Source organism: Acanthochromis polyacanthus, chromosome 19 (genome assembly GCF_021347895.1).
Source record: "Acanthochromis polyacanthus isolate Apoly-LR-REF ecotype Palm Island chromosome 19, KAUST_Apoly_ChrSc, whole genome shotgun sequence".
Classification (NCBI taxonomy): Eukaryota; Metazoa; Chordata; class Actinopteri; family Pomacentridae; genus Acanthochromis; species Acanthochromis polyacanthus.
Window position 1 is genome coordinate 3779808 of NC_067131.1, and position 26421 is coordinate 3806228.

The window sequence follows — 26421 nt, forward strand, 5'->3', positions numbered from 1 at the left end:
ACATTTATAATGATAATGGGGAAAACGAGTGCGAGGTCAAAGACCAAAAATCAAAAGTCAGTAATGAGTCATACATTTGTGATGCATAAAATTACTGAGCTTGTCGATGCTGCTGCTGTGGAATATCGTCCTACTCTTTACAATGAGCTTGATGACGTTTAGTGAACATTTTAGGGGATAGGATCTCTTAATCGGATATGTCAAACCAGAACTTTCTACCAGAGCCTTGCTACAGTCCTAGCTGACGTGGTGCATCCAACATGTTGATCAGCCCGTTTTTGTTTTTCTCTCATCATCTGTTGCTTTGTGTTATTTGAATAAAGCTGCATTTCAAGGTGGTCTTTTATAGTTGCTGGTCAAAGGAGTGTCTGGACCTGCTATTTGATCGCCGTCCTTCAAAGCCACACCTGACTGGGGTGAGGATCGACTCTGTGGTTGGGAATTTGTCACCACTTGAACACCACAGAAAAGACTATTTGCATGCTGCCTTTATATTTCTGCTCTTGTTATTTATTTGGGGTATTATGGGACAACTTCTCCCCCTCACCAGCACCTGCATCTCTTCTCCTGGACCATTTAAAGGGTCAGTCACCTAAATTGCTATTAAATTAAATTTGCAGTCAGTTAGTGATGCCTGGAGTGCTGACTGGACGAGGTGAAATGATGTTAAGTCGATAAGTTGCCCACTTCTGGAACCAGCTTCTCTTGGATTTGTCCCAAATGTCGCCATTTTTAAAAGTTTTTTCCACAACTATTAATCAGCTGTATTTCATAAAGTCTAGTTTGAACTAGCAATAACATTATTCTGCACTCTTATTATTTCATTGTATATTTTATCTATTACATCATCATTTTTCTCGTCATTTGTGTTTTTCCACTGTTTTAATTCTAAGAAAACTAGCGTTTACTTTTTTCAACTTTGTACTGTACTGTTTTCTTATTTTTGTGATGCTTTAAATAATTTTGTATCTCTTTTTTTGCACGTGTGAATTTCACCTTTGCTTGTGCAGCACTTTCCAGGTAACATCACCTGTTTATGATGATTTGCTTTTTCCAATAAACTTGCATGCATGCAAATGAAAACAAGCATTTCCAAGTCATGCATTTACATCTACAACTATGCAAATATCACTGTGCACTCTGTGATATATTAATGTGAGCACAGAAACAAAGTGGGATGACCTTACTCTGCCTCCAGCACAGTCTCACATTTTACACTCATTTTACTCTGAAATAACTTGCAAGTGGTGCAGGTTAGCATGTTAGGATGGACATATTTCCGGAGGCTGGGCTGAGACCACAACGTGCAAAAAAGCCCCCTGACAGCTAAAGCGTGCGGTTTATCCTTAATAGATGGTCAATTAGTAAACAAAAATATCCCAATGTGTGGGGTAGGATGGGTGTCACGTCACGAGAGAAACACTGGGATAGCGAGGCTAGCCAACTCCTGCTAGGACTGTAGCTGCTCTCTGTGGCTGTGTTTGGTTCTGTTGCAGCAGTAATTAAAAAATAAAAATAAATAAATAACAGTCCGTGGAGGGGCGACAGTAAAACGAGCAGCTCTGCTAGCTAAAAAAGCTCCAAGTTGCGTTTTGCTGCAGTCGCCCACAGGAAGATGTTGGGAATCCTGCAGCACGCGCTCTCGAAGCTAAAAGCCGGTGACCAAGCGCGCGGGCCTCTGGTCATTCAAGATGAACGTTAACGGTTTTTTCCTTCCTTCTCCATTGTGACTTCTTGTCGCCGCACCGACCCGAACACAAACCTCTACCTTTGGGGAGGAGGGGAGGGGATCGTAGTCTTTTTAATCGGTGGATGTGTTAGCGTTAGCTGGCTGCGTAGCTACAAAGCTGAAATCTCCGAGTGGCAATGAAGCTACAACACATACACACATTTAACAAGGAATTTAAAAAGGAGGTTGACGCCTCAACGGCTCTTTTTTGTTTACCGGTTTGGGTAGTTCGTGTGCTGAGCTAGCCAACGTTAGCTCCTACAATAACACTGTGCTTGGGTGGCACTGTGAACGAGGGGGAGAAAGCCTGCTTGCTAACTAGCGAGCTACAAGAGTTAGTACAGGGTGCGTTCATTTGATGCGCAGGCGCCCCATCCCACCCGCAGTTATGTAATGCTCGCAGCTCCAAAAGCAGCCCCGTTTTGTGCCGATACGTTTGATTAAGTCGCTTTCGGCGGCGAGGCACACGAAAAAGACATCGGAAAGTCGCATTTAAAACCCGCTTCTGCAGGCACTTACTGAGGGGGGGACAATCACTCGTGACGTCACTGCGTGGGGTCAAATCTGTTTTAGAGAAAATTAATTAGCAAAAATTATTCAGTTTCGAGCGCCGGCAGCTATTACTTTCGGCGTAAATATGGAAAAGAGCAAAAAAGAATGTTTGAAAGTTCCATATAAATTTTGCAATGATTACACGGGGGATTTAGGGGGACTACCAAGGTCCCACTGCTGGCTCTTTGGAAGCGACGGTACGGAAATGAAAGTTCAACAGTAATTTATTTCCTTAAACACAATTTACATTAGCATTCATATCGCGTTACAGCTTTGTGTGTCGGTGTCCTTTTAGTTCGTTGCAATGTCTGAAATATTTTAACGCAATACGCTTCAAAAAATACCACCAAGTGTAATGCAGTCTTATTGTGTCCTTTCGTCAGTCTGAGCCCCCCTCAAGTCCCCCATTACTTCCTCCTTGCCCCCCTCCCTCTCAAGGCCGCCATCTTAAGTTCCCACCTACCTGAAATTTCCGACCAATTTTCTTTTACTAAATTCTCGTTGAAGGAGTCGTCATCCGCGCAAAATCGCACTCAATCCGTGATGCCAGTAATCCAAACTGCCTCCCGGTACCCAACGAGGTACCACTAGGTCTGTGGGAAGAAGTTAAAATACGGACCGGGAGAGACTGGGTTTCGGCGCAGAATGTAGCGGTCGCGGGGAGGAGACTTTACGCAGCGAAATGGTGGAGGACCGCTGCTGCTGACAAAGTACAGAACGCACGGAAATCTCGCGAGATGTGGTCAAGCGCGCCACTTGAAATTTTGACATTTCTGATAGTTTGCACGTTATTTACCGGTGCTGGTGAGCGAATATCATAAATCATTAATTTTTACTTGTTTACCAGAGGTTTACTTTGCAAAATAGTGATATTAAATCGGGACTTTACATATTGTACTAATTCTATTAATATGAACATGGCACTTTATAATAACAGATATATTTATATTTTTGCCACTTGTGCTCACAACAGTTTCTGCAATAATTTCCTTTCCTCACTTAGGTAATACACAACATATATACATCCCTATAGTTCTATTTTATATGACATACCATTTTCTTACTATGAGCTATCACAATCATGTTAAAATAACTGATTTGTAACATATATATGCGTGATTTCCTATTTTTGACACATTTAACCAACAGTTTAGGCTTTCTGACATGGAAGTCTGCTTGCTACTAATTAAGAACAGGCTTTTAAAGCAGAGCAGCTCATTCCCTTTAAATGTAGTGTTAGTAATATCACCTGTGTGGCTTCTTTATATGTTAATGATCCCAAGAGACGTTCAAGTGTCAATGATTATTTGTTAGATTGTCTATGGAGCTGTAAGGATTGAGCGATTGTTCAATTAAGGTAATTAGCAACTATGCTAATAATTTATTATGGAACGAAACTCTAAATCCACTGATTTGTATTCTTAAATGTGAATTATTTCAGGTTTCTCTACTCCTAAACTGAATATCCGATACATTGACACATTCAAAAATAACTGAGAAAATGGTCATCAGATTAAACAATGAAAAATAATTATTTGCAGCCCTGACTGTGTGTATAAATGCATTAAATGCTAAATTGAATAGAGAAGAAACAAAATGCCCCTCAAAAAATCCCTGGTTACAGCTCCTAAAATGTAAATATGAGCTAGTTTTCTTCCAATAAACTAAATATAGGAGTGCCAATGTGTCAGAATGTACTCTGAGAAGTTGCGATTCACATGTTTTACTACTTTCAGATGATTTACGGACAGCGATTGATGAATTAACTAATGGAAGAGTGGCCATATTAGCCTATAATAAAACTATTTGTTACTTGCACTCTTAATATTTAAGGATTCAGAACAAAAGACCCACACAACAGAGTAAACAACAATTCATTTAATAATTAATCTTTGTGGTCTCTAGGGGAGGGGTTTGAAAGGTATAAAATGGTCATATTAAAATAATCGACCCAGTCTTTCCCCTCTCAGGATACCCACTGTCTAGTTGTCTTTTGACACAAGTACTTATATTTTTTTTCAGTTCTTCAGCACATGTCCCACTTATCCATGTATATAACTTATTTTTGTTGATGAAACAACTCGACAGTTCAATGTACAAGGCTCCCATAGTCCCAAATGGCTATAACACACAACCAATGACACGCAGGCAAACCTCCCCCTCAGCATAATAGTCATAGATGAGATCCTTGAAGAAGCCAGAGGTTGCAATGGATGCGGCTTAATGTTCACGAGCATTAAAAAGTTTCCTGTGAAGCAAGCCTTTTGCTTTGTCTTTTGCATGTTTTGAAACATTACTACCTGGGGAGAGAGTACTGGTTGATACCCGAAACAATGACAAATAACATAACAGTGAATATATTTATTATTATAGAAGATAATTAATGTTAAGAATAATAATTACAAAGGCAATTTCTCTAGACTACTATAATCTGGTCCTGCTCATATAGTCAAGAGGAGACTGGGAAACAGTTACAGGAAGCTCTAAAACACCGTGTTCACTCACACAGTGTAGCACAGTTCATTTCGCCATTCATCCTTTGAAAACAAAAACAAGCCAAAAAAAAAAAAAGGTTGACTCTTATAATCAGTGAAGCTGAGGGTTTGGAGTTACATTTTTGGGTAAAGCAGGAAACTGAGGTACGATGCTTACTGATCTTAATTAAATGGTCTCAATCTGTCTCTTCACAATGACAAAAAGACACAAAAACAGAACAGAGAGCACCACTTTACCACTGTATGTCTAAAAACCCTCGTCCACAATGCCTAAAGCAGGGCTGATTTATGCAGAGGAGGGCTTTAAAGTATCCCATAAGTTAACCAAGCTGAGGATGAACCCTGGACACGTTCTGCAAGGTGTACATCCCTCTGGAAGTCGTTTCCAATCCACCCGATAAAGGCTTGCTTAAAAGCACGGATCATAATTCACCTGACAAATGAAAAAGCTGTCCTCTGCCTCTTCTTACAGCTTTCAAAACTGAGCACTGTAACAACCGACAGCCAGTATAAAATAAAAATACACCAAGGATGCACAATTACCATGTACCTTTAAATTGCACTGATAGAACCGTTGGGCATATTCCGAGTCTTGCATTTCCCTCCCTACCGTCACCTCCAGCCAGTCACGGTGGCCCTTTCCTGGGGGGAGAGAGGGCGGACTGGAGCTGGTTTGGTTGTGTAACTGGGAGGGCAGGGTTTAGTAGTCTGCAAGAGGAAAAGGGGGCAGGTTGAGAGCAGCACAGTGATCCTGACATTTCCCTTAATCTCCTCCAGTGTTGTCCCTGTACTATCTGGACTCTCCATCTTTGTGGGTGCTGTACAGTCCCAGGTCAGTGCCTCCAAGTCTGCGGGGGGGCGTGGACGACCGGTTTGAGACGGACGGAATGAGCGGAGGCGGCGCCCCCACTGTCAGAGGTCCCACCAAGCCTGCAGTGGTCTTTGCCAGGATGCCGTTGGGCACGTAGGGGTTGAGCGGGCCCAGACGGGAGTAGAGGCCGGCGTGGTGCTGGGAAGCAGCGGAGGCTCCTGGAGGGAGAGGGTGGGAGAGAAGGCCGGGGTGGAACTGCTCCAGGTGAGCGGCAGTAGCAGCATGAGAGGGGCTCGAGAGGTGAGAGCCATGAGGGAGGTGTGAGTGCATCCCAAAGCGGTGAGCCCGCTCAAAGTCTTCCCTCAGGATCTGGGCGCGCTGCTCCTCGTCCATCAGCCCGCCTCCCGGGGGTCCCAGCTGATGGCGGTCGAAGTGATGAGCCATGAGGCCGAATTCCGGGCGAACAGCAGAGGAGGAGGCAGCAGAGGTAGAAGTCGGAGGGTGGTGAGGGGTGGCGGCTGCTGCTGCCTCTAGAAGGCGATGATGCTGGAGCAGCCGAGCCAGGTGTGGATCGGTCCGCAGGGCCAGGTGGGGATCCGACCGAAGTGCCAAAGCTTCTCTACGATGCTGATGTTGCTGAGCTGCCAGCTCCCTCAAGGGGTCCCAGGTGAAGCTATGCGGACCCTGTGATGGTCCTTGAGGTGGACCGTGGGAGAAACGTTCCCCTCCCGGGCCCACCACCAACCCAGCACCTGCCGTGCTCCCCAGGTACGCTTCGAGGGCCCTCGAGCGGTCCAGCAGGGAAAAGTGCTGGTGGGGAGGAGGGTTTGGAGTGGGAGGCGGGAGGGAAACGCCAGGAGTAGGAGTCAGTGATAATGAGGAAGAGGAGGGGGTGCCAGAGCTGTGGTGGTGTGGATGGCTGTTAGGGCGGTCGAAGCCGTGGCTGGGTACTGGGGGAGGAAGGGTGATGGGGATGTGCTCCGGCTCCTCCTTCCGCTCCTCTTTGACTTTAACCGGTGGGAGAAGCAGTGGAGCTTTGGAGACAGGCGTTGTGGTCCGGTCAGACTTCTTGGCCTGAGACAAAGAAGTAACAGAGGCGGAAGCTGCAGAGGACGCAGGGAGGTTACTGTCTCTTTGGGAGTGCGAGGGCTCGCTGTGGAGGCTGTGTGCTGTCGGGCCCAGAGGGCGGGGGTAAAGGTCCAAAGGAGATGCTGCTGAGCGGTTGGAGGGCGGGGGAGTCGTGAGCACGGAGGAGGAGGAAGACCGCGGTCTGTCTCTGTCTGCTACTAAAGATGAAGGGCCCAGAGGAGGCCCCCTTGAAGACACTGTTGGCATCGGCCTCTTGTCCCCATCTCTGTCTCGCTCGCGGTCTCTGTGTAAGCTGCGTGTCAGGTCCTCGATAGGCCCGCTGCCCCCCATCAGGGCGCTGCTGTGGCCGTTAATGTGGGAGACCGGGGTGCTACTGCGAGGCTTGAAGGAAGGGGCAACTGGAGACATTCTCACAGGTGGTCGGCCATACAGTATATTGTCTCTGAAAAACACACCAAGCACACAAAGTTCAGGCTGTAAACCAGATATTTAATCAAAACAATCAAGTTCATCACAGCTACTGGAGTCATCATGAATAATATTAAACAGAGGAATAGCAGTGCACAAGCAGCCAAATCTGTTTTTCCTTCATCTCAAGATATAAATGTCATTGTCGTGTTCAGTATGTATGAGTCATTAAAATGAATTACGTTTATCTCTTATGTCACAGTGATAGATTTGGTTTTTGGATAGAAATATTGTATATTCTTATATGTTAAAATCAGAAAAGAGAAAATGACAGAACATAAGAAATGTAGTGCCTAAAAAGTAGAAAACCAACGAGACAAAGGTACAACACTAATTTCATTTAACAATTTAATTGATTTTGTACTAAAATCAGTTAAATGAAATGAATTAAATAAGCCAAAATAAGTCGAGAATAGAACAGTAAAAAGCAACAGTGGCAGTTAAATAAGGTAAAAGTAATGTCACACATGACAAAGTAAGATAATTTCATGTTTTATTGTGAAATATGTTTTTAGGCTGTATAGATGTGCTACTTTTCCCCCCAAAGATCTGCGATCATGGGAGATTTATGTGCATTATAAATACGACTCAATAACTAATAGCAAATCATTCTAAGAAAGATGCAGCTGTTCCTTTGAATTCTGTATTAAAAACAATTAAACCTCCTACCTGTCCTTTTCATCCTTGATGTGGGGGATGTCTCTCCTCTCTCCATCCTTCCCTCGGTCCCTCTCCTCCCTCTTGTCTGCCCCTTTAGCCCAGCTGGGGGCAGGGGGGAACCCAGATGGGCCACCGTGTAGGCGGTTCCACGGGTCATGATGGTTGGGGTTGGACAAGCCCCCGACCACACTGGCTGGTGAGTCTTTAGGGCCAAACACAGAGCCTGCTGCAGACGGAGGGAAAAAATTGTTAGGAAAAAACAGCACAGTAGTGTACACACGATTTTCCACCCTAAACTTTCAAATGTAATATTTTACTAAACTGATAGCGCCATCTTGTGGAGGCAAAAACACACATGTTGTGGTGCAAACATCTAAGCAGCAGTTCAGTCAAAACCTACATAAATTCTAACACTAAACTAGCTTGTATAGCTCTCCTACAGCACGTACAAACCTCATAATCAAACTAAGTTGATGCCTGCTGGATGATCAAACCTCTTGTAACCATTTTAATTGCTACGTTTCAGCACTGGAAACATGAATTAACTGCCCCAGATTAGTGTAGTTGATTAAACACAACTAAACGATGGGACACGCTCCCAAAAACCAAGATGTTTTCCCCTAATTTTGCAGAAATGATTTCTTTGTATTTGGACTGCTGCCGCTCTTGATGGTCACTCAAATTAATGCATCAAACTCCTCTGTCCTTCTCAACCCGCCCGGCCAGCAGGCAGATGGGTCCCCCCTATATAGAGCTGGGTTCTGCTCGAGGTTTCTTCCCTGTTAAAAGGGTGTTTTCCTTGCCACTGTCGCCTTTGGACTTGCTCTGGAGGTCAGGCATATGGGTTCTGTGACGCGTCTTGAGATGATTTGACTGTAATTGACGCTATATAAATAAAATTGAATTGAAACTTTGCACTTGTATATCAATGATAAAGTCCAGGACAGCCATTCACAGCATGTTGCAGTGACAGAAGATAAAAGTAGTAAAAGGGGAGAAAAGCTTTGAGAGATAACAAACAAACGCCTTCGGCAGAGTTAAGACTAGCGTTTCCTACTCAGAAGTGGAACTAAGGCGAATAAAAGTGACTCCACTGAGTGATCGGTCCGATTCGTCATCTGATTTTTGCAAATTGATGCGATTATTCTTAAAATATGGGTGTAAGAGTTCATATATTCCAGAAGCATTTTGGTAAAGGAAGGTTCAGTGTTGTAAAATCCACTCGTGTCTCCAAATTCAAACACCTCCAACAGAATTTCCAGAACGCAAATTTGCACCTCGAATGTTTTGGCAATGCACAGCTATAGCAGCTTTTAACGTAGCACGACACGTTATATCGCGCTACACATTTTAATCGGTCTTCCTGCAACCAAAAGCAGGGACTTCTCTGCTCGCACTGTGCAGGTCAGTCATCTGGACGCCATGCAGCCACGCAGCCCCCAGTTTAACAATTCAATAAAGTTTGTTAAAAAAAAAAAAACAGACAGAAAGGAAGGGCTACTTTGTGCAAATCCAAACATGTAAATGCACTGCTTGTTTTAATGGTTAACTACATTGTGACTATGCTGCACTTGTCTTGATGCGTTTCTTATTCATTTCATACTAAACAGAACAGTCTTTGTTGGCAACATCCCTGCATTTGACTGCCTCTGTGTTACAGGAAGAAGCACAGCCCATGAGACCGGGTGACATCATGTTCACAATTTTCAAAATCAATGACAAAAATGTTGCTCCATGTTTGTACTGAAAACAATTCAGGCTTCCTCCTGTCTCAGAATGGGCCTTTGGGTGGTGACGGCAGTAAGCACGACTGATCTGAGTACAGTGAAGGCAGTGAGTCTGTTTCACCGTATCCGACAGAAATCTATGCATTTCTGAATGTTTAATAAACAAAAACGTCTATTATGCTTGAGTGAATGAAATTACAAATAACAAATCAGGTTAGAAAAGTGTTATTTGTGTTTATTCTCAGCTCCTGTCATCTTGGTGATTTTCCTCTGGTGCTTGTAAAAATGTTTTGGGGCAGCAGCAAAAATTCCTGCACGTGGGAAAAACCCTGCATCTGAAACATGAAAACAACTATCTGGATGTTTGTTTTTTAATAGGATACTGTAATTAGTCATTTTTAAAAAAAAATGAAAAACATGTTTATACCCTGCTATCTGACCATCAAATAAGTCCTCTTTTGATGATTATTACCAAACTTTAGGGCGTAATCGAGGCTGCACCGCTCGTCCTAACACGTATCAGAGGCTGTGGTGATGATTTTTCTTGGAATCGCCTCTCAGTTTCCTGAAAAATATCCTGGCTTCATTAGAAGGAAACCAACTACAACCATGACTCTGTCTTATGAGAATGGCAAATGAGTTTCTTTGGAAGCACCCACCATCCCACTTCCTGTTTTTAATAGTGCTAACCGTTAGCTTTACAACCCTCAGCAGATGAGATCAGCTGCTGAAAGTGAATCTACGGCAGCTACAACTTGTGCACCAATAACTTGCTAAATCTTCACCGGTATACAAAAATGTCAATGCTTCATTATATTAAGCTGTGAGGCTATTTTATAAATAGTCAATCAACCTGGCATCAGTAAAGCTCTTGTGTCTATAGATGGTGCTAAATAAAAGGCAGTTTCTAGTGCTCCTGCTCTGTTTTCACTCCCAGCTTCAACCAAGAAAGGTGTGACTTGACGAGCCACAACACGCTCACCATCATTTCTCATCAGCAGCGTAGATGTGCCGACCCGTGTGCTTAACGGTGCTCTACCGCTCACACGGATGTGTTAAATATTTATAATCTAAGAAACAATATGTGCTGCACCACATGAGTGTGAGGACTAGTTCTTTTCTGCTTCTATCCTTTGACTAAGATCACTAACTGTAATCATTACAGACCCCAAATCCTCTTTAACATCTTTAAAAATACTCAACACAGCAATAACCCCCAAGACTGAGGACTTAAAGGATCGGTCACGATGCAACGCTCTCATGCCACATGTAGTATTGATTTATTGGTTGCTGTCCGTGTCTGTGCTTTACTGGCTATTAAATGATCTCTTCCTGCTGTCACTTTACCGTCAAAGATGAGGCACGTTTATCAGTTTATCTGAAGCAAATATGAGGCTTCAGCACTACAAGTTAGGCCACACTAACATTTTTACTTTAAAATTGCGTATTAATATGAAAACAATATCTGTTCAGACGACTATCATTCCAGGAATAATTTCAATGTGTACGACACACAACACATGACCATCCACATACACTGATCACACGTGCGCCAGTGTAAACGGGAAGCAGAGGGTTGGTTTAGTTCTACAAAGTATTACAGAGCTGTTTTCTAAGACAGAGGAAAGAGGTCACATGACAGGAGTGTGACAAATCAGGTAAGGACGTATAATGACTGATACGACGCAATCAGGAAGCAAACATAGACGTCTGCTTCCTTCTGTCCAAAAATCCCCAGGTGTGTTCTAATATGCATAAAGTATTATGTAGTACGTCAGAAAAAAGATTTACCACATCCTAGTACACAGGATGTCAAAAGTAGGATGCCAGAAATACTTAAATGTCCTTCTACATCCATTTGGATTTGCATCCAGCGTGCTTTTCTGGTCATTCTGATCCACAATCCTCTGTGAAATTACATCACATAGGTCACAATGTCTCGCGCAACAATAAACAAGCTGGAAGCTCTGAGAGCACAGAGAGTAGACGACAACATTAAAGGCTCAAAGTGTATTATTTTGATAAAGCATTATGCCCCAATTGTGTGCATACCGAAGAGAACAATACATACTTTTTAATGGCAGCTGCAGGACGCACTTAAAGTAAAAAGAAAACGTACAAGACAGGCTGTGATCCCTGTCTGTACGGACTAAAACACAACCCAGGAGCTACAGAGGGTCAGCAGTGTTTATTTTAGGGGTCCTTAAGCACCAGAGTACTGTAGATGCTAAGCGTACACGCAGCAGAAATTATGTGTTTGAAAAGACAAAAGTACTAGTGTGAACTTAGCTAAGCACAGCAAGTATCTAAAGTTGGAGCAAATGTCCCTACATGTGCTTCCCCAGAGTGTTTCCTCATCGAGTCACAAAGACGACAAACTTCCTGATGGTTTCATTTCGGTTTGTAATCGATACACAACAGCCGGGGTGAAACGTCAGACTTCATTAAGCTTTATTTTAGCTTTGGCGGAACTTAAGAAATATATTTTTTGCATTGATTGTTGATTTTTGTACCCCATTTCTGAAGTAGACTCAGGAAGGGATCATGCCATGTCCAGTGTAGAGGAGGATGATTACAGCGACCGATACGGACTTCAGCTCCGTTAGAAAAAATAATATTACAAAAATCAGCCCCCAGCTGACTGAAATGAAGATTGTTTCAATGCAGAGTTCTGGCTCCGCCCCATCCGAGAAGATACGGCATCGGTCAGTCGAAAACAGAAAAATGAATGTTACTCTGATAAAAGAAAAAAAATTCTGCCGTCCCACCGGAGTTGTAAAATCCCATCTCAAATTATTCTCGCCACTGTGCAGCGTTGTGGTGTCCGGTAAGTCTACATGATCTTATCGCCGGTTGTTTTCTTTTGTTCAGACTGTACTAAGACAGATTTGAAAAACTTTTAGCCTATCGTTTAAGTTTAGTGCTTCTAGAGTGGATATACTGGAAGACTGACCCAGTGTTGGGCTGCCAAGTCCTCCAAAGGCACCAGAGCCCAGAGCTCCCAGCGGGGTGAAGGGTGGAGATCGGCCATACGGATCTAAAACAAACCAGGACAGCATCAGGAATACTGTCTAGACAGGAAACTTTCATGAACTTCTATTTTACGAACACTAATAGAAAATAAGTGCTAACTAGTGGCCGACCGGTATGATTTTTTCAGCAGTGATTCTTAGTAATCAAGGAGACGATTACATACATTTACAGTAAAAATGTAAATACTAGAATAGCACATACAAACACTTAAATATTACGCTTTAAACTACTCTTACCCAAGTGTGCAGACGGTGGGAGGAAAGAGGAGTGCGGCGCTGATGGAGAGATGAAAGGAGCTGAGGACGGATTGACGGCAGCTGAGGGAAAGAAGCGATAAACACAAAAAAAAAACAATGTCAAGAGTAGTTCAAATCAAGCGCGTCGAGCTACTCACAGCTAATGTTGAGACTCTGACAGGAAGGCTGTGAGAGCTGCCGAGCCTCGGGGATGTGAGGACGGAATAAATGAAAAGCAAATAATGATCAGTGGCAAGAGAAGGACTCGAGTTCTCTCAGAAAATAACAAATATGAATGCAGAAATAAAACACAAAAGAAATCAAATAGCACTCACAGCTGGAACACTATTCTGTTTGTCAAGTAGCACATGAGCAATTCTTGAATTTTCAAATAAATAAAAAACATTCTGAGGGATTTTTTAGACCCCTCGTGTTGTCCTCATTTACAGGCAGCAAAAAATATTGTTCTTTTGTCTGAAAAAAATCCAAAAATTCAGCAAAAAAAAGTCCTCAAATTTATTTTTAAAAAATCTGCAAAATCTTCAGGATGAAAATTCTAAAAATTCCTGAAAAGTTTCCCCTTAACATTTTTTTTAAAAAAATCCCCAAATTTGGCAAGAAATAAAAAATTAAAAAATACAGAAAATAAAAATCGTAAATGCTTTCAAAAAATGAATAAAAATCTTCCAAAAAAATTCCTAAAAATACCCAAAGTCATTACATACATATCAGTAAAACGTCTAATATTTTCTTGAAGAACACAGGAAAAAAAAATCTACCAAAATCCAGCGATTTTTTTTCTGAACGTTCTTACAGAAACATTTTTTTTGTTAAAATTTCTTCTCCCCCCCCAACCAAAAAATGTTCAGAAATTTCCCAGAAATGCTGATGTGAAAGTTTTCACTGTGAAAATATATATATTGCCCCACACTTTCAAACTTTAAACGGGTCAATTTGCCCCCGCAGGACAACCGGAGGGTTAACAGAGACAAAAATGCACCTGTGGAGAAGAGAGTGGGAGGTCTGGTCAGGTCGTGAGTGGGAGGCATGGCTCCTCCCATGGGTCCCAGTTGGCCCAGTCCCCCAGCGCCAGGAAAACGGGCCAGCAGGTCACTACGGAAGTCCAGCTTGTTCGGATCAGCGTGCATCAGCTGAAACAGAGGCAGGACGGTTAACGTGGTGCGTTATCGGGTCACAACGCTTCTGATCCGACCGCTCCGGTTAATCTACTGAATCCTTACCTTTACTTTTTTCTGATGGCTTAGAATCATCCAGGCCACGTATACATGCATAGCGCACCATTTTCCTGGTTTCTGCACGGCACAAAAATCACAAGGGTTCACTGTGTTATTGCATGAATGCTGCATGTATGAAGGCTTTGCACACAGAGTCAGATGTTCTTCCTGTGGTCTAGGCTCTACATAAGGCTGGAGATGAGGTTAGTAGCTAGGCTTCAGTGTAAGTTTAGGCGTATACATACATATATATATATATATATACACATGAAAAAGAGCCGGTGAAAGACGTATAAGGAGGAATACAAGAAATGAACGACCACATTCATCACACATGGCTTAATTCCTAGGTTCGAGATATCTAACTGGGTGTGCAAGGGCAGAGAATAGACCAGTAGCAGTCAAGATTACAAGTGAGATTAGTGCAAAGAGTGAGCGAAGCAGTGAGACAGTAAAACAGGCTGAAGGCTTTGAGGAGCCAAGGGATTCAGAAACATCTGTTTTTGCTTACATTACTGATTTTCAACGATGTCCCAAATGGATCAGTTAGCTACGAGAGAACAGAAGTGTAAAACCACTTTTAATCCAACAGATCTCACTCTTTATCAGGAATAGTTTTGCACTCTTTACTGCACTGACTAGGCCCATGTTGCAGCACATCCTAGCCTAAACTGGTTATGCATATTAGTAGTGTACTTCTGAGCATACAGGTAAGGCGATAATGCAAACTTTAACCATCTAGGTAAGCACGTTGTCCTTACCCTGGGGTCTTTGGGCTGCAGGTGGTGAGGCACAACCCCAAGTCGTGCGGTTATGTCGGGACCGGTTCCCTGAGGGACAAGAGGCTGTCACACACAGCACAACACATGAGCCACAGCCTACAAGCCTACAAGTGATTAGAATCTGGCATTGTTCTTTCATCACTGTAACAGATGCAGGTAGGGCTAAGCTAAGAGATTCTGACAACAGCTTTGCAAGAGCAGAGTCATTATGAGGACTTATGGCACCCCTGCTGTTAGAGGATCAGTGCTCCTTGTCAAATTAGCCTCTAGAGCTCACAACATTGTGTGGGAAGTTCTAATTGTTCTCAAACGTGCTTCAAATTTTCATCATTAGTCTTTCAGTGTGGGAGGTCAAATGCATAGTTGCTCTGGACAAAAACATATCACAGCAGGTACTGTGAGATATCCCCTGACAAAATGGCATCTAGTGGGGGCCCAGAAACGAAATACACAAAGACACAAGCAGAGTTTCTCTCACCTTTGGCTGAAAGGCTCCTTGCAGGGAGCTGAAAGGCCCAGTGGGAGGAATCACAGGTTGAATGCTCGGCACTGAGGGAGGCGGATATTGTGGGAAGAACTGAAACACAAACATACGCAGCTTAGTGTCGATTAAATCACCGTCATCCCGTATATTTTAAATGCAGTTATTTTTTCCAAAGATTTAGGGCCTAAAATCTATTCTCAGTCTTGTCATTATGCATCACCAGCTACAAAATCAATAAGATTACACAAGGTACTCACAGGGTGTCGGTACAGCCCGTCCATTTTGCCCGGATACTTATCAAACTGCAAAACAAAAGCAGGGGGTTAAAACATCTAAAAACAAAATGAATACGGTCCACATTCCAGCCACATCGGAATTCCAAGTACGACACAGATGTTCATCCAGCAGCAGAGAGCGTCTCACCAGAGGCGGTGCGGTGGCTGTGGGGTGCAGGAAGGGCGTGAAGTGTTGGTGCGTGTGCGTGTGTTGGTGCTGGTGGTTGTGCTGATGGAACTGGAACAGCGGCGGGATGCTCGTCTGGTTCTGAGACGTCCGGCCCGACGAGCCCGGTGCTGAGCTCGACGCTGACGGACCACCGGGAGTGGAGCGGCCTGCAGCTGCCGCATTGTTCTCAGCCCCTGGGACGCTGCGCCGGCCCTCGCGTTCTGGTGGAAACGACAGATTTAAGGACTTGAGGCAGCGATTCCAAGTCTGGAGGATCAGCAATGTAGGAATTTGCAACTGTCTGGTTTCTTTGCATGAGACAAGAAACCTCTTGAATCTTGGGGAAATCATGAGAACAAACCCTCATTCCACCAAATCTAAAATATGCCAAACTTGATCAGGGTTTCTGCAGAAATCAACCAGTCAGATTTAATGCTTTTTAATGCTATACTATAAAAACTTTAACGCCATGACCGTGAACTCAACAAATTATACGGGTTTTACCGTAAAAGATGATTCTTATTCATTTCACTATTTCTGAAACCACCTGTGATCACCCACGGGCCGTAGTCAGTCTCTGAAATCCATGTTTTCTAGTCATTTTTGCTGGAATTTGCATTTCCCCATTTCCCAGCTCTCCTCCACTTGGTCCAGCCTGCCGGACACTTTAAAAACATGCAGTTTTCGGCAATTGCACCCGACCGTCCGGAACAATTATTGCAGTGATTCTGACAAATCGCAGTCTATAATTATTTATTATTAATGTCAAAGATTTTCTTGAAAACTGCAGAAAGAATTTTTAATTCCACTGAGAATCAAATTTCATGATTGTTTTATTCCATTTAAGGCTTTAACTTTCGCAAAATCAACTTAATGACTATTAACGCTTTTTAATGCCCTGCAGAAACCCTGTTAGTACACGCTCTGATGAATTTCTTGAATGTAAATCTTGAATTTCCCCTCAAGATTAATAAACCAACCATCTATCTGATTTAAACCCCTGCTTCAGATATCTGCAGATGTGTACAGAAGTGCTTCACATCCTCAGTAACTACACTACCAATCAAGCATGGAGCTTCTGCTTTATGTAATGAAACCACAACTTGCTGTGTTTACTTACCAGATCTCAGTTCATCAATACACAACTTCCTCAACATCTCAGACAACCGCGAGAGGAAGTCTGGGTTTGATTTATTTTTGTAACATATTCGTCATTACGTTCCCATGAACAAGTGGAACAGACCATCAGAGCGTACCAGCAGTGAAAAGCGACATTTCTGTTGCGTGTACCTGCTGCGGCAGGACCTTGTAGCAGAGGTGGAGGTGGAGGCAGGCCAGGTGAGGATGTGAACAGGGCTCCAGAGCTGGCTCGGGACGGGGGTCGGAGGGGCCCTGAGGATCCTGAGCCCCTGATGTAGGACAGAGACACACTGGTGGAGGGAGTCGGGGGGCGCATGGAGGATGAGGAAGACGCAACAGATGAAGCAGATGACGGCGGTTTGACTGGGGTGCTGCTCCTGAAAGGAAACAGAGCGGAAGATTAATCAAGATTGCCCTTTGTAGAACATAAAACAATACAAGTCAGCAAGACTCGAAATCAAAGCTTTACCAGACCTGTTGTAGATGTGAGATCGTCCAGGCAAAGTGAGGAAGGGCTTGGGTTTGGAGAGCGGAGGGCTGCCGTTGCGGCTGCTGCTGCCGTTGAGCGGGCTGGGCCGGGGGACCGTGACGGAGGCCGAGACCGGGGAGTGGGAGGGCAGGCAAGGAAAGGGGACAGTAGAGGTAGAAGAAGAAACAGGCTCTGGGAAGTGCGGCTCCAGGCTTTTTTCCTGACTTCGCTCCAGGCCAGACACTCGTGGGGTCACCATTAACCGTGAGACCCCGCCACAACGGGCCGGTAGAGGCGGTAGAGAAGAGCTCTTGCCCATGGAAGTGCCCATGTTTGAAGGGGTAGGATCCACGACTAGGGGGGGAAAAAAACATCACTCAGTATTTTGCCTTTTCCACATTTATACAGGATACAAAGACAGCAATGAGAGTTTTAGGAAAAGAGGTCTACTAATACAAATACAGCTGCCCCTCGTCTACATTCCAGACACCCCCACAACAGATGAAAATCCGCAAAGTAATGACCATATTTAGCTTATTATTTGTATACATTTTAAAGCTTCATAAACCCTCCTCGCACACCGCTGAGTAACACTATGCGCAGCGGTCAGACGTCTATGTGAAATGGACGAGGCGAGATGCTAAATGCTGCTATAACCAGGAGACTGATGCTACATTATTTTTGTTTTTTTAATATATTTTTCATATTGTTTTCAATTTTTTTAGGCTACAAAATACTTACTTGACAACAAAAATTGTTAAAACAAGACGACATGGTCATCAATATCCCCCGCCACATGTGATGTCTATGAGTCTATATCCAAAATAGTGATCAAGCGCCATAACTCTGTTAAATATTATCGCACAGGTCTCATTTTCGAACTTGATCAAGGTGTCCATGGTGTGAAGCGACACACTAAATTTCGTAATCCTAGCTGTAATAGTTTCCGAGAAAAGCTGTCCCCTTCATGTCGTTTGGACGGACGGACGGAGGTCAAACCTATATCCCCCTTTTCCACTTCGTGGAGGCGGGGGATAATAATGAAGAGATTACAGAGCCGGTTGCTACGACTGTACTGTTGTGCTGCAATGCACCATGGGAGTTTGGGATGTTGGGGGTTTAAAGGCCATTATTGCGGTTTATGTTAGTGTTACAGCGTTATTTGCGTTTTATTGTGTTTTTGTGGTTCGGTCAGCCCAGTTAGTTTGGTTAAGTGTCGTGTTGTCAGAACCGTAAGTGTGAAGCGTCGTGTGTTAGATCACTTCCTGCCACAATTTCAATAAGACTGCTCTCTCCGTGTGTGTCAAAATAAAAGCATCTGCCAGCTGCAGAGCGCATCAAAGGCAGATATCCTTTCTCCAGCGTCGTTCTTCAACACATCTCACCATAATAATAAATATATAAGAATGCCCATACACCACAAAATCACGCGATATAGAGAAAAATCCACGATACAGTGAGAGCTCAACAAGTGAACTGTGATTTGGCGAGGGACCGCTGTGTAAGCAATCTGACGGGTGACGTTGAGCACAATCCTGATACTCCAATCAGTGGACAGAAGTCTATCAGCCAGATGTGCTGAACAAACTGTACAAAGCAATTTCCTTATCACTGCTATTAAAACATACATTTATTAAGTAATGATAGGCTGCTATCATTTGCTCCACAGCAATCTCTGGCCTCATTTACTCTTCATAAAAATAATCTCCATGAGTTCCACACAGTGACATATCCAGGTTTTTATCTTCCAGGCTTTAAAACAAAATATCTGCTAATATAATTAATCAATAAATGAAACCTGGGAAGGCATTCATAAACACCTTTACAAACCTCCTTTGAGGAAACTGAAATCAGACACGTCACCACTCTCTTGTGATAAACAAAAGGTTTCTGTCATTTTCTAAAGCCATGAAATGCAAAAATCACTACAAATTAAACCTGAACACCAAACAAGTTGCCCTTCATCCCATATCACGTCTCCGTACGTCTCTGTGTGCTGCGAATGCCTCCGTTTTGTGCCGTTTTAATATCTGCAGATTTAAATCAGTGCCACTACGTCCCTTTGAATCCAAGCGTAACGGTAAGAGAATGAAAACAATCCCGGCTATTTAACTAATTCTCTGTCAAGGTTCCAAATATAGCCTCACGAGAGACCGCTGACTGACACATCTCTTCATCGCTTCATGAATGTGAAGCAGCAGGAAAAAGGAAGTAAAGTGGAGTGGTGGTATTAAATTTCTCAAACCTTTTCTAGTGCTGACTGTGAACACGGGATCCATGTCGTTATCGGAGGCCTAGACGGGAAAACAAAACAAGGACATTATTGGAATGATGTTTTAATGCTCAACAAAAGTCAACACACGGATCAAACGCAATTCTTCTGTAGGAGCTTGGAATTACTGAGATACAGAAAGAATACGAGTACATTCTGCCGCGTTTCCCTGCTGCGTCACATAATTGCTCTTTAATACTGAAAATCTGCTATTAATATTGATAAGACTACATGCAAACAGTACACACCTTGTCTCCTGTATCACTCTCTGTGTCACACTGAAAGAAGATGGAGGGAAAAAAAAAAACATTCAGACTTGCATTCTTTAGAGTATTTATGTATGTGAACTAAAACATTAGAAAATAAACTTACAATGTAACCAGTCTCCAAAGGGTGCCCCTAGAAGAAAAAGATTAATATGTTATCTCCAATGGGCTTTCAGGTTGTAGTTTACATCACACAGCTTCATTTAAAATGCACCCTTGAGTGATGGGTGTTGTTGGCGTTTGTGCAACAGCGTGAGTCTGAACCAGTTCTACTAGCTCATTTGCAACAGCAGGATATACAGGTCATTAGCGCTACAGTAATGTAAACACGGTTGTTTGATCAGGAATTGGCTCATCATCCAGCACGAGAAGCTGACAGTAGATTTGATTACAACATCGCAGCCCACTACAGCGGTGATAACTTTGGGGTTCACCTCTATCTTTCTCCTCTTGTTTCTGTTCTTCCAACAGCTGCTGGGGTAACTGTGAGGGCCGACCTCCTCCGGCTCTGACAGCGGACCTCCACCGTTCTCCTCCGGCCCTCTCTTCCCCTTGTTCCTCCTTCCCAGCATATCAGTGCGTTGACTGGGCTTCAGAGAGCAATCCATCTGATAGTGAAAGAGGGGAGAAAAATTCAGTGTTTAAATATCTATTAAAAAGCCCAAAATTTGCGCGCCTGAGGCAAAATAACATGGGCGAGCTACATGCTGATTAAGGCCCCGACGAGCCTAATTTCTGCACAGTTTCTACTGAGAGCGATCGCAAAAATAGAAAGAATGATGTAATGCAGTGCAGCCCGCATGAGACTAATACTTCAGCTGTGTAGTGTGTAGACTCAATTATATGGTGTGGTTTTAGGCTGTATTTTGTGGCCGCTTTGTACATTTACCTCCTCAGGATTGTGTCAACTCCATTTAAATAGATATACCAAATATATCAGCGCCAACATGCGGCCTAAAACGCTACTCATTAGTTTAAACGGTTTTCTGAGAGAAATTCACAATAAAAATAGAGATTGGAATCTTTCGCATTATTTATCTTGTCTACCCCAGGAGTCACAGGACACATCAGGAGAGATGTGGAAATCATTAGCGATCAAGATATAGCCAAATGATCATAATTACATTGTTTTTTTTAAAGAAAAAAGGGTAAAAAAAGAGTAAAAAAATTAATTAAATGGCTCGAAGATGTGACCAGTCTGTGATCAGAGGTCATGAGAACCAGTTTCTTGGCTTTCCAGTGTCACAATCTTCAAAAAAAAAAAGAGAGAACCACTGACGTAAATAAAGTAGTTCTTCAAACTAGAGCTGCCAATCATCGCATTATAGCTGTCATACTTAATTGCAATGAACAGTTTGCCTTTTATTGTTGATTTTGTTCGTTTTAGATGAGTGATATTGATGCATTCCCCCACCACCTTTTTTGCTGTAAATCTGACAAACCGCCAATTTACTGGGCTCTCCTTTTTTTAAAAATTCGTTTTAAACCTAAATGTTCCCATAGTGTTTTTATTACTGTTTGTGTTTACATCTGAATCCATGAAGTTCATGCTAACAGATCTTTAAATTCAGGTCAAATACTAGAAATGAAACTTCCTGAGGAAAAACGCTTTGGGTGTACTGGGTGCAAACAGTGGAAAACACTACGGAAACGCTGACTGAACTATGGCATTTGTTAGTTTCATCTCCTGTTTTTATGCAGGTGACTGGAAACGATTCTAACTGTTACGCAAAGTGATGTCAGGGAGTCCAAATAATTGAGATCAGGTAATTACATAGTAATTGTGACTTCCAACTTCAAGAGACTTGTGGTGGCTTTAAAGGTATTACTTGTACTAAAGTGACAATTATAGATGACTTGGACCCAAATAAAAGTATTACTAACACATAAAACAAGAGCAATAAAGTGAAATAACATCTGGAAATTACGAGGTGCTATTTCGACTCCCTTAAACTGCCACATGTTTTGAATATTCTGTTTGGCAGATTTGTTCGGTTGGATGCTTCAAACTTATTTTGTGTTATTTAATGGGTAAAAATATCAAATCTATTGGAATTTTGAATAAAAATAGTTTTAAAAAAGTAAACATTAGGTACAAGTAAATTGGCCCAAATCTATGTCAACATATCTTGTCAATCCCAATTAGGGAACTGTGTCTTACAGAATAACTGGTAGAGTAAATAAACGCAACCAGGAAATGAAACATTTACAGACGGAACTTGCCACGCTCCATCACCACTCTAAAGTAACTTTTATCTGGTTTGTTTACTTTTTTTTCTACTAGCAGTTTCAGCGTCATGTAACAACCAACCATCTTGAAATTCCCTGGTTCATTTGACTGTAAAATCTCGTTACCAGGGATAACAGTGGAGCCGTATGACTGTGTGTGTAAATGGCGAGTTGTACAACATGCCCTATTGACAAATAATTTGGTTTTCTATCCTGATGCCGAGGTCACAAGCAAATTAAAGCAGATCCACCCTGAACCACGCTAATACAACCAATATTAAAGATCATCTCGGTTGTATCTGAATGCTACCACACGTCAACATCATGTCAGTCAATATTTATATTAGAGTTGCAATTAGATTAGTAGTCAGCCATTTAGAGAATCCATTAATTGGTGGAGGAAATCTCAGTTCTTTGTTTGAATGTCAATATTTACTGGTGGTTTTACTCTCGTAACTGATTATATTTTGGTTGTGGTCAAAACAAGACACTTTCATGAGCTTTGGAAAACACTGACATTTTTCACCATTTTCTGACATTTTAAAGACCACACAATTACTCGATTAATTGAGAAAATAGTCAGCAGATTAATCAACAATATAAATTATAACTAGTTGAGATTCCAATGTGTATATATTTAGGTATAATGTAGTAAAGCTCTAAAAGCATAATAGGAATTTCCTTAATCTTATATAATAATCTCATATATCACCTTTCTTGAAGGATTGACAACTGATCTAAGTAAGGTATTAATTTAAAATGTTTAAGTGAAAAAGTGAACTGATCCGAGTACTTGACAACCCAAGCTCAGCCGCAGGGTGGTACACATTTATCCCAGTTTTTTTTCTTATGGAATCATCTTTTCGGTCTTTTTCTAAAAAAAAACAAAAAAACCCATTTGGCAGCTGATCAACACCTCTCAGAATTAGAGCATGAATAATTGAGTCCTTTCCAGAACCCATCAGAGGGATGCCTTGGGGTTTGGGGTTTGGCCCGAGTGGATCGTTTTCTCCGAGCTAGGAATGGTGTCAGAGTTGAGGAGTTCAACGTGAAGCCCTTTATCACCTTTGGCTGCAGGGAAAAAGACGTGATGGAGAGGAGCGCAAAAGGACAAGGATTAAAACAGCCATCAAAGCTCCATATACGCCAATCAATTCAAATAAATTAGGGGAAAGGTTTGAGCCAACTGCCTGCCACGCCACATTAAAGAGGGATCAATCACTGTGATTAAACTAATGTGGGAAATAGATGCAGCTTGATGCAATAGCACACCACTTATTACACTGTAAATTACATTTTATTTTCTTAGGAAAAGCACATTTAACATTTGTGCTTATACTGTTTGTACTTGTGTTTATATTTTCAGGACTTATTTTCCTACTCAGGTTTACATTTTAGGTCATATTTCTCTACTGATGTTTATCTAATTGCATTGTAGTGTTTATATTTCTGACTGAGAATCACCAAGTAATTTCAGTGAATGACAGCAGCTGGTGGGTGTAAAACAATAAAACAAAAAAGGACGACAAATGGAGATATTTACCTCAAGTGCTTCCAAGCTGATAAAGCTCGCAATAGCGAAGCCGTCAATGATGTCTTCCTCGCAGGACACCGACTCCCTCTTCCTCCGACGTGGAGGCCTGTGTCTCCCGAACCCGGGCCGGCATTCTCTCCCGCCGGGACCCAGGACACTGTTCGTCCCGCACGCCTCCCGATCGGAGCCCGAGGACAGGGATGTGGCCCGCTCCTCGGTCAGGTCCACTCGCCTCCTCCGCCGCTCCCTGTCGCGCTGTGAACGGGACCGTCGGCTCTGCCTGAATCCAGTGCTCCGGCTCGGGCCCTCCATGTTCACCTCCTTTTGTAACTCCAGTGACACCAAAGGCACTTTATTCAAGTCCCGGTCCGGCGGAAGGCACCGAACCGCAAATAAAACACCACCACACAGACAGGCCCTCGCAGGGAGCCCCCGTTAAAATGGCGTTAATGAAACCGGTGGCTATTATTTACCGTCCTCTGACAACAGTCTATTGGCATCAGTGCCTTTCTTTCGGCGAAACTTCAGTGTCATTTCACTGAATCTAGAAAACAAACTCAGATCCACATGGGAACTCGACACATCCAACGACAAAACACAAATGTCAGGACATCGCTGATTGTGTCTCTCAGACGGCTAACGTTAGCTAGCTAACGACAAATGCAACCGATAACCACATAAGTTATAAACAAAAAAAAAACACAAACAAGTGTCGTCGTGTTGCGGACGAAGACGGACAAATCGAGGGAATTACAAAATCACGTCAGCGTTGGCATTGTTCAACATAACAAAACCGGAGAATTTCCTTAATTTCTGCACACGCTGACAAATTTATTTGCCTGTTAGCAAAATGTTAGCAAGTTAGCAAGGCCAATAACCCAGATATCGGACATTAGCACACCGGTGGCCGTCGCATCTTTTCGTATTATTGTTAAATTTGACGTGTTAATGTTGACAGCTACTGTGAACAACGCCTAATCTAAGGAGTAAAACGAGCTGTCTGGTTGACTTTACTGCTAGCTAAGGTTAGGTCAGTGTTGACTCCAGCCAATTAGCTCATTCGGTTAGCATGTACAACTCAATACATTACAATATATTCAGCCAGCGAGCTAAGAATAAAACTATATTCTTAAAATTTGTGAGGAAAGACTGACAGGCCAAGTGGCTGACCGTGAAGCTAACTAACACCCCGCAGCCCAGAGAGCGAATTTTCCTGCTGTCGAAATGTTGATGGCCGATAGTAATGGTTGAATTTGCATCACATCAAAAGAAAGACGTAACGTTAGCACTCCGGCTAGCTGCTAGCCGATCCAGCTGTTAGCCAGCTTAGCAACAATCTCTTTTTTATTTTTTTAAACGAAGCAGAAAGAAAACGGAAGATCTTTTTTCATTACGAATCACACACAGAATAATAATATCTCGCTTCTTCACACGCAACTCTTCTTTCGTTCCACCTCCATCATAAAGAAAAAAACCGAGGCCCAAATATCAAAGCCTCGGTGTCGATTTCCACAAACGAGGGTGTCGGCCAAGCCCCCGTTTGGCTGGGCAGCTCCTGGATGCAGCCTCTGTAATCCAATGTTTGGGAGAAGTTGGACCGCTCGCCGACGTCTCCTGTTGGTTTTTCTCGCTAGATCCAGTGTGCAGATATTTACAGAGAGAAAGCGAACGGCGCCGCTGCTTCTGCTTTCACAAGTTTCCACTCAATTGGAAATTTATCGTGAAAATCAGGGAGACACAACCCTTGTCAGCCGTGCAGTGCATTGTGTGCGCAACTCTTCTTCCCCAGTCAGCAGCCAGGCAGCTCCGCAGCTCGGCTTCTGCTTACTGCCGCCGTGTGGAAACAGCCTGCAGCTCCAAATATTATTGTCTTTTATTTGCTATCATGAAAATAAATAAATACACACCCTTGTGTTGTGATGGAAGCTTGAAGAAATAAGCATTAATACCTACTTTGTGAAATTATCTTCATTGATTATGTGCTCCTAATAGTCATCAGGCTTCTATTAATGTCTTTTAACAAAGTTTACATTTACAGTTTAGCAGCGAAGTGTTTTTCCTTGACTCATTCCACAGAGGCTGACATGATGAACTGTTCTTTACGCTGTCCAAGCTCTCACTGAAAATGAGATTACCACTGATAAGCCCTGTGCATCAACCCAAAACAAGATAATGAAAGTAGTGCACTGTCAGAGGCATCATTTAAAGAAGAGGACCATTTAAACCCTGAATAGTGATACTGAGTGGACTCATTCACACCTCATGATTTCTTCTGAAACTGTTTCTTTCACTGATGTTTAGTTGGTCATGGACCTTCCCATGTCTTCTCTGTCTTTGTAAAGTTTCACAAGTATTTCTTTCAGGTCCTCTAATAATTCTTGACATGAGGATTGACACAGGTGAAAAAACTGAGTAATTTCTGGTGCTCACAGCTCGTTTTATTGCCATATTCATGCGATCTTGCTGTTTGGAAACCATAGGTATACTCAATTTTGTGCCAGTGATCATAGATGTATTCATTTCTGCTCATTAAGTGTTTACTTTGAGGCCTGTATTTTCAACATAGACTTTCTGAAGCATTTGTTTTGAATTGAACATAAGAGGGAAAACTGTATTTGTCAGCTTGAAAATAACGAGATTATCGAGAGATGATGCAATTTGTGTTGCTTGACATTTAAGTGGTTCTGACAGCAGTGGAACAATGGAATCACTTCTGTTGTGTTCTGCATCCCACAGGACTATCCATCAAGGACAAACAGGGGAGGA

At 42.7% G+C, this 26421-nt stretch overlaps 2 protein-coding genes across 9 annotated transcripts in view; both read right to left on the reverse strand.

Annotated features, from left to right (window-relative positions):
• Positions 1-2975, reverse strand: part of srcap (Snf2-related CREBBP activator protein) — a 47813-nt gene extending 44838 nt beyond the window's left edge. For all 4 annotated transcript variants that reach the window (XM_022194533.2, XM_051939008.1, XM_022194532.2 and 1 more), the window contains exon 1: positions 2745-2975. The gene's annotated coding sequence lies outside the window, so the exon portion shown is untranslated. The remainder of the gene's footprint in view (positions 1-2744) is intronic.
• A 1169-nt stretch (positions 2976-4144) lies between these two features.
• fbrs (fibrosin) lies at positions 4145-25452 on the reverse strand. 5 transcript variants are annotated; one of them, XM_022194540.2, is made up of 18 exons: positions 23665-25452; positions 20327-20500; positions 19999-20025; positions 19875-19904; positions 19600-19648; positions 17360-17708; positions 17036-17262; positions 15725-15966; positions 15559-15603; positions 15296-15394; positions 14797-14865; positions 14547-14585; positions 14042-14113; positions 13801-13951; positions 12801-12881; positions 12485-12568; positions 7814-8030; positions 4145-7118 (listed from the first exon to the last, which is right to left on the reverse strand). In XM_022194540.2, exons 1-18 carry the CDS (start codon positions 23965-23967, stop codon positions 5567-5569), a joined length of 3810 nt encoding a protein of 1269 aa, XP_022050232.1. In that variant the 5' UTR covers positions 23968-25452; the 3' UTR covers positions 4145-5566. The 5 variants fall into 5 exon arrangements, with proteins under 5 accessions (XP_022050232.1, XP_022050231.1, XP_022050230.1 ...); XM_022194539.2 differs by having other exon boundaries at positions 7814-8027; positions 14797-14880; XM_022194538.2 differs by having other exon boundaries at positions 14797-14880.
• Positions 25453-26421: the final 969 nt, after the last annotated feature.